At 38.7% G+C, this 9176-nt stretch overlaps 1 protein-coding gene across 2 annotated transcripts in view; it reads right to left on the bottom strand.

Annotated features, from left to right (window-relative positions):
- LOC116840673 (uncharacterized protein YJR142W) overlaps positions 1-2161 on the bottom strand; it is a 7023-nt gene extending 4862 nt beyond the window's left edge. For both annotated transcript variants that reach the window (XR_004377395.1, XM_032807709.1), the window contains exons 1-4: positions 1996-2161; positions 1294-1391; positions 645-849; positions 88-567 (exon numbers count right to left, since the gene is read on the bottom strand). Coding sequence is in view for 1 of the 2 variants with exons in the window: in XM_032807709.1 (XP_032663600.1) it covers positions 88-567; positions 645-849; positions 1294-1391; positions 1996-2071 (859 nt within the window). In the remaining variant the exon portion in view is untranslated. The remainder of the gene's footprint in view (positions 1-87; positions 568-644; positions 850-1293; positions 1392-1995) is intronic.
- Between the last annotated feature and the right edge of the window lie 7015 nt (positions 2162-9176).

Here is a 9176-nt window from a genome sequence, read left to right as displayed (position 1 = left end):
AGAGAGAGAGAGAGAGAGAGAGAGAGAGAGAGAGAGAGAGAGAGAGTGAAACAGGAGATACGATAAAAAAAGAAAATGACGCCTTACCATTCTCCGCTGTGATGTATCCGTGTCTAATTAAGAAGTCAAGGGCGACCGGTACAGACGTAGTCTTGAAGTGTGGGGAGAGTATCCTCTCTAAGCATTCACTAACGGGTAGTAACTCGAAGGTTTCTACTTCTCCGTCGCTATTACTCGGTATGAAATCCGGTGGCAGTTCAAGATCATATACGAATTCCGTATTAGGAAACAGACCCCTCTCACTCTCGAAAAAGAACGACACGCAACCGGCGCTCTTTAGCTTAGCAATAAGATTATTCGGAATTCCAGCTTCTTCGAATGCCTCTTTTATCGCGGTTTCGTTTATGCCATAGCCAACAGTCAATCCGCCGCTCACCATGCTGTCCCAGTACGCCGGCCACGTTTGTTTGTTAGGACTACGCTTTTGTAACCATATTGACAAACCTTTGACAGGATCCATTACATAACCATTTATATCCACTCCGTATTTCCGAATGCCGAATAAGCCTGTCATTTTTAAAACAGTATAATTGATATTCAATTGCACAGCATGAATATTGTAGCAAACAAATTCTTGTACATACATGTGGCTGAGCGATCCATCTTAAGCAGTGGGATGGTATTAAACTGAGCTCGAACTTCATGACATTCCTCCCTCCAGCCACGTAGTGTTATGAATTTCCCACCTGCTTTCCATTCTCTCAACACTTCATCGACACGTGCACTTCTCTCTGCATAATCTCGAAAGGCTGGGTTTAGTTGCACGTATTCTGGTTGCACTTGGAATACCTTGAAAATTGATGATACATCATAAACATAGGTATATAAGTATAGAAGTTTATTTCAAGAACTTCTGAATTAGATTAATAAGAGGATAAGTGGAACAAGTATATTTTCTTTCATTCTAACTTATTGCACTAGTTCAGAAGTTCTTTGAAAACAATCCTCAGATTAATTTGGGAAACTCTCCTCAAAGCTCAGATTGTATTTTCTTATATAATAGTCAAATAGACTCAGTTTGTTCATATGGAAGAAGAAGAAAACATTGTTGCTGTTATATGCAGCGTTATATGTAACATACATGTGATGTTGATCTCGGGTGATTAATTGATGCATCGCATATATATATATATATGTGTGTGTGTGTGTGTGTGTGTATATATATATATATATATATATATGCCACTAGAGTAGTTAACATGTCAATAGAAAATGCAAAGTGGACAAACTTACTTGAGGATAGTTTAAAATTTCCTTCATTACATCTGGACGTACAAGACCAACTTGCTGCCCATCGACAACAAATGCTCTGCATTCTCCTGCATGAAAACCTAAGAAACAAAAGCATATACATAATAATATTCAAATATTATGATTCACATTAACGACCATAGCTCTCATATACAACACACACAGATCATACAGAATAGTCACTAAGTAACATTTTCCTTTAGGAGTAGTATGCATAAGACAATAAATTTATAGGCATTTCACAGTTCTGTTATCTGAATATAGGAATCAGTTAATCGGACCTATTCGGAAATATGCGCGACACATCCAAATCTCTCGCCGAACAATGGTCTTTCATCTCTAAAGGGAATGTCGATTGTATCTGTCTTGACAAAAAAAGTTCAGGACTGTTCGAGAACCGCTGCTTTTCGGGAGAGGCACGTAACAAGCGACGATAACACGAGAAACGGGAGGAGCACACGCGACTCGCCGTTAATTGCGCCGTACATTTCCTCGAAATTTGACTCGTCACTTCGAATGGAAACGCCAAAGGAAGTGTATATCTTGTCATACAACACTCGAAATCAATATTCTCGGCGGTTCGTACGGATGGTAGCCGCGCGTTCCTATCGATCATACGACCAGCAGACGCGTCAATTGAGACGATACGGAATAGTGTGAGCACGGCTCGCCGCTTTCACTTACCTGACAGGTAGAAGCAATTGAATTTGTTGGCGAGTTTCATTAGACGTGACATCGGCTTCTTGTCGCTAACCGCCATGATGTTACGCCGTTATCAGCCAGCTGCGACGGAAAATCCTAGCATCGAGCATAATATATGTCAGACAGGAGCCGGAGACGGGATTTCTGCGCATACGGCGTCCCGCGGACCGAAGCGAGACGACGAGCTGCAATTGGCCGATTGGTTTCCATGCTCACACGGCTGACCAATCGGCGATCGCTACCCGGCTAACACGCTAGTCGCGTTACCAGGCGCGCCGCTGTCATTGTCGGTCACCGCGATGCCAATAAGGACAACGTCACGTGATACGAGAAAATAGAAAGTGAAATTCGAATAAAAAGTGGATGTGCTCGTCATTCGGCGAGTTGCAAATTTGTAGATTGTTTGATTAGTTATCCGACGGAATACATAATTCTAAAGTGTAATCCACTTTTAATCATTCTCAATGCAAATAAACATGAAGTCACTGACGAGAATTAAATGCCAACGGTTTGAGCGAGAGTTCACATGATTGTCAATATTTTGGGTGGCCAATACATGTATCTAAGTAATTGTGTCGAATGGCAGTCGGTAATGTCAGCACTCTGCGATTATCCACGGGTTTCATGACAGTCACGAAATTTTACCTGAGGTCGATGATAGTCTCTATGGTACTTCATCGTTGGTAACAGCAGAGAGAAGCATGAGAGTGGCCACTAACCTGATCTCAAGGGCTAGAGCTAGGCGCATTTTCGAGACGCCATCTAACAAAGTATGCCTTTACTACGTTCGTTAGGCGTATTTTCGCGATGGTAACGGTAAAATGTGCCTGGTTCGTGCCCGTTGTACTTCCGTACAATGATAATAAGTTAGAGAAAGACAGACGTCCATTCGCTCTATTCTTGTCTTACCATTGATGAGCGGACTGCGCGACGTAGGCACGAAGTGAGCTGGCAGCGATATTATCGTAAAACTAGATCATCGGCAGCTCTCGATGTGCTCGTCTCGACGGTTGAGAGTGTCATGGCGTGACGCTCGAGCACGTGCTCGCGCATGTATGTGATATGACCCGGGCGCGCGCCCTCCTTAGTCAACGACACGAGCGAGACGTTACGACAGTCCGTTTATCTAGCCTTTGTGGAGTAGAGTTTTTGTTAGAGTCGTTGCCGAGGTATTGTTATTACCGAATATTCGATCATCACTATTCCGTTATCTACTCGGATATTATCACACGATTATCGAGCAGATATTATTATCACTATCATTTAATATTCGAGTATTATTACTTCTTTATTCGTTCATTATTTAATTTATTCGGTTATTATTTAATTATTGCTATTACGCATAGGAAAGTCACTCGGGCATGTCGTTTCGACAATTTATCTCGTCTTTGTTTAGTTATTATCATCGTTGCCTAGTTATTGTTATTTATTGTTATTATCGATTATTCGATCATTATTATTTCCTTATTATCCGCTCGCGATTATTATCATACAATTGTCGATCAAGTATTATTATAATTATTGTAGAAAAGTAATAATATTCGAATAACAAATGGTAGTGATAATAATATCTGATCGACAACCGTACAATAATAACTAAATTACGATGATCGAATGATTGGTAATAACAATGAATAATAATAAGTGGGCAACGACAATAATAACTGAACAAAGACGAGGTAAAGAAATCGTAACGGCACGCCCGAGTTGCTTTCCTACGCGTAATAGCAATAATTAAATAATAACCGAATAAATTATATAAGAACCGAATAAAGAAGTAATAATATTCAAAAATTAAATAGTAGTGATAATAATATCTGCTTGACAATCGTGTAATAATATCCGCGAGTGGATAATAACGAAATAATGATCGAATAATCGGTAATAACAATATCTAGGCAAAGGCTCTCAAAAAACTCAAGACTCCACAAAGGTTAGTTTAAGAGTCGGAGAGAAAAGTATATCGCAAGCCGGAGTTTGCTGGGCCGGGATTCAAACTCGGGTCTTTCGCTTGCCGGGCGATTGTTCTACACCACTGAGCTACCCATGCTCTTGCTCCAACATACTCTCTCTTGTCTTCTTAGGCTGATATTTCACGTGTCGTACAAGTTTTTTGGAAGTTCATTGGTTGACGAACAGAGAACCTAGAAATATTCTATTCGCCAACCAATAAACGTATCCAAAAAGCTACGTATCCGTACGACACGTGAAATAGCACCCTTATATTGTTGTTATTGTCAAGATGCCGCGTGTTAGTTCGGTTTTTATATCCTACACTAGGTAAACATACCGTCGTAATGGTCCGCTCGTGCCGCTGACTGAGCGGCGCTTAGTGGGGTGCGCGGCCGGATCATATAACACACGTGCGCGAGCACGTGTTCGAGCGTCACGCCATTACACTCTCAACCGTCGAGACGAGTACATCGGGAACTGCCGCGTTATTTTCTAAATTATTTTGCGCCAATTTTTAATATCACATTTATTCGAAGTTATCATAATTTATTCATTACGCATAGAAAAGCAACTCGGGCGTGCCTTTACGATTTCTTTACCTCGTCTTTGTTCTTATTATCGTCGTTGCACAGTTATTGTTATTCGTTGTTATTACGGATTATTCGATCATCGTTATTCAGTTAGTATCCACTTGCGGATCTCATCACACGATTGTCCAGCAGATATTATTATCACTACCATTTAATATTCGAATATTATTCTTTATTCGGTTGTTATTTAATTTATTCGGTTATTATTTAATTATTGCTATTACACGTAGGAAAGCAACTCGGGCGTGCCATTACGATTTCTTTATCTCGTCTTTATTCAGTTATTATCGTCGTTGTTATTGTTATTCATTATTATTACCGATCATTCGATCATCGTTATTCAGTTATTATCCACTCGCGGATATTATCGTACGATTGTCGATCAGGTATTATTACTATTACCATTTATTATTCAAATATTATTACTTTTTTACAATAATTATAATAATACCTGATGGACAGTTGAATGATAATAGCCACAAGCGGATAATAAGGGAATAATAATAATCGAATAATCGGTAATAACAATGAATAACAATAACTAGGCAACGAGGATAATAACTGAACAAAGACGAGATAAAGAAATTGTCGTAACGACACGTCCGAGTGGCTTTTCTATGCGTAAAAGCAATAATTAAATAATAACCGAATAAATTAAATAATAATCGAATAAAAAAGTAACAATAGTTGAATAATAAATGGTAGTGATAATAATATCTGCTCGATAATCGTGTGATAATATCCGCAAATGGATAATAAGGGAATAATGATGATCAAATAATTGGTAATAACAATACCTGGACAACGGCTCTAACAAAAATTCTAAGCTTCACAAAGGTTAGGTAAATCAACCATCGTAGACCCGCTCAGGCTGCGAACAGCAGTGCTGGGCAGAGGGGAGCGCGCGGCTGGGTCATGTAAATGCGCGTGCTCGAGCATCACGTCATAACGCTATCAGCGGTCGAGGCGAGCGCATCGCGGGAGCTGTCGCGTTATTTTATAAATTATTTTGAGCCGATTTTTAATACCGCATTTTGACTACGCCACAATTGAGACAATAATTAACACGAATTGAGACGCGTACTTATCACGTGAGCAGGTGTTGTGGACTTTATCGCAGCGGGTAATTATTGTATTTCATTTACTTTTTTACTTGTTAGATAGAGAAATGTCGCGATCAAGTTCCTCAATGCGGATCAAATATTATCATCATCCATTTATTATTCGGATATCATCCATTTATTATTTCTTTATTCGGTTGTCATTTAACTATTTTTATTGTGTATTGGGAAGCAACTCGAACGTGCCGTTAGGACGATTTCCTTATCTCGTCTTGGTATCGTGTGTAATTAATTGATATTACCGGACATTATTATACGGTTGTCGATCAGATATTATTATCATCATCTATTAATTAATTAATTAATCGGGTTTTATTACTTCTTTATTCGGCTGTCGTTTAATTATTTCTTATTGTGTATTGGGAAGGAATTCAGGTATATCGTTACGACAATTTCTTTTCTTCGTTTTGTTGTCGCGTGTAACTAATTGATATTAAATTATTAAATTACTAAGTTAAATTAAATTTCTGTCATAGAGATGCAATAGAGCCGACGCAGTCACGCGGCTCTAGGAGATGCCATGCCTGGGGGATGCCGCACCGGAGAATTTGGCTCGTTTGAGTTGGTTTGAAGGTGAGCTTCACTACTTTGTACTTATAATTAGAAATTCGACAAAATTGAAAATTTTCTTGTTTGGAATCGAGTTCCTTAATGCTTCCATCATCGTGTAACTAATTAATACTCAATTAAATTTGTTTTTTGTTGCAGAGACGAGCACTCGACTCTAAGGGGATGCTGCGCCGGAGGATCCGGCTTGGGTCTGGCAGAGTTGGCGTGAAGGTGAGTTTCACTGATTTAAATTCATAATTCCGATAAATCTGATAAAACTGAAAATTTTCTTGTTTGAAATCGAGTTCCTTAATGTCTCCATTGTATAATACTAAATAAAATCTGCTTTCTATTGCAGAGACGAAGCAGACGACCAGTTGACTCTTAAGAGTTGCTGCGCCGGAGGATTCGGCTCGGGCCCAGCGGGGTTAGCTCGAAGGTGAGTTTCATTAATTAGCATTTATAATTAGAATTCGACAAGATTGATAATTCTCTTGCTCGAAATTAAGTTAATAATTTGAATCAAATCAAAGATCGCGTTAAATCGTAATTATATGCGGGGAAAACTTTTTCTGAATAATATCACCACTTGAAAAATTTTGATTTGTTCTGATTAAGAGATTTATTTGCAATGTCGAGAAGAAAGAAAGTAGAATATTCCAAGTGTGAATGCATTCCAAAAAATTCTTCCAACATAAAAAATATCGCGCTTATTTTTTTTTTTAAATCTTCAAACTTCTTCACTCAAATCGCCATCAATGCACGAATCTAATCGGCGAAATGGCATTTTTCTGTTCCAGAAACGAAAGTAGAATGAGGCTACCCTGATCGGCGGTTTGGTGAGTCAAAACAAGAAACATTGATAATAGAAAGACAAAAAGTCTTTCAATGTAGTGCATGCTTATGAATCAATGCGATTTACTTTGCTGTAGTTGTAGTATGCGTATGGGCCTTCCAGTAAAAAGCATTCTGCTCGAAACATTTGAAAGATCGCTTTTTTAAATAATAATTTAGTAATGCATATTCTACATAAATTTGGTAAATAAATTTTCAAGTAGTTTTCTCCCAATGTACATATATTTATTACTTGATTAATTTAAATTATTGATTGGTCGACGATTTTTATCGGAAAAAATTTAGATTAATTAAACCCCAATACTATCTGGTAGATGCTTAAAGTATTGAGTATACGCTCTGAACATTCAAAATTTTATAAAATTATTAATTTTTATTGGATGTAATCTTTCAGGTGTTTCGAGCAGTGCGCCAACGCGCAAAAAGATTGCGCCACAAAAAATGCGCAATCATATCATCCGCATTAGATTTTCCGCCGGTCATTAAGTTTCTCAATTTTCTCTTTCGTGTGAACCTGAATCGCGATTACATTTCATAGAGTTCGTGCTTCGTTATTAAGTAAAATTCGATATCGTGCAACACTTATGCGAAGCGATCTAACGTGATTATATAAACTGTTCGCAAAATTAATTTTACGATCATCGAAAAATTTTCAAGTTTTAATTTTTTACTTAGAGTTAGAGTTTCCTAACGCGAGACATAATAGAGACAATGCTAGCGAGCATTAATCCTTCGCGAAAAACGCGATGTACTCAAGTCAGACCTGTGAGCAGTTATTTGTTTACTTACACGGCGCGCGACAAGTTCCATCGAACGAAGACAGTCTCACGCGGTAACATTTTTTTCGTTTACATTTTGAATAGAATCTTTATTTCTATCGTCACAATTTTCATAGTTTTTGATTTTTCATTCACGCTCGCGTTCGCGATGATTAATTCGATAGGTTTGCAAATTTCATCCGGTCATATTTGCCAATGAGTCGCGAGCTAACTTCGCAGAAATATTGCGGAGTTGTTATCCGCAAAAGTATTGCGGAATTGTCTTCGCAAAAATATTGCGGAATTGTCTTCACAAAAGTATTGCGGAGCTGTTATCCGCAAAAGCATTGCGGAATTGTCTTCGCAAAAGTATTGCGAAGCTGTTATCCGCAAAAATTGCGGAACTGTATTGCAGCCTACTACGCTGTTCCATCGAAACGTTACATTAGGGATATTCCGTGTCGTACGTGAGAATCTCGCACAGATTATTTCGCCCACACGTCGAAAGATTTCGCGAGATCGGCTTTCGATTCACGTCGCGTGGTCCCTTCGTTCGCGTATTCCGTTTTCTTCCGTTTTCTTCCGTTTTCTTAAGCAATTCGCGTCTATCAAAGCGATACACTACAATCGACCGGACCGTTGCTGAATTCGTCGCATATATTCGTTGTTTATCTGAAAGGCCAACATTTTCTCGAAGACGCAGTTCGTGCTATTTCATACGCAATTCGCAACTCGAAGTGTATCTCCCAAGAGAGACGGGATTTTTCGTGAAACTTCCGTTAGATTACCGCGGTCGGGATTGAATTACAGGCGACATGGGACGCAAGGATCATTGTAGTGTCAGATGCAGCGACAGGATGGTTGGTGGACCCTGGACACCGTGGGACGACGCGCAATGGTGAGCGCTCAATTTAGACGCTCATATAGTAGACACAAAGCGTCACTTTACGTAGATTGCATGCACGTAGACGTAAATCGCATTGGGTCCGACGGGAAGTAAAGTAAGAATTGGAATTTGTAATTCGCCGGAGTTACGTAAGAATGATCCAACCAAAGAATTTATTCTGAGATTTTCGCTATTTTCGCAATTTCAACGAGTCAAGCATTTCCATTTCTTTAAGAATACTGACTAGCTCAATCCTTAGAAAAATGTGCAAAAAGACGCGACTGGTAAAAAATAAAAAAACTGTTTCTTAATTCATTTCAAGCATCTATAAAGCTTGAATTTTTTTGTTTGGTTTAAAAAGATGTGAATGGAGTATTCATTGATAAAAGCTTATAATTTCTTGAATTGGATCATTCTTGCATAATAATGACCAACTGAAATTTCGACTCGG

The sequence above is a fragment of the Odontomachus brunneus genome, unplaced genomic scaffold, assembly GCF_010583005.1.
Source record: "Odontomachus brunneus isolate Ranch 3 - 2012 unplaced genomic scaffold, Obru_v1 Obru_scaffold_011, whole genome shotgun sequence".
Taxonomy (NCBI): Eukaryota; Metazoa; Arthropoda; class Insecta; order Hymenoptera; family Formicidae; genus Odontomachus; species Odontomachus brunneus.
The sequence above is the reverse complement of the archived record's forward strand: the minus strand, read 5'-3'. Positions and strand labels throughout refer to the sequence as shown.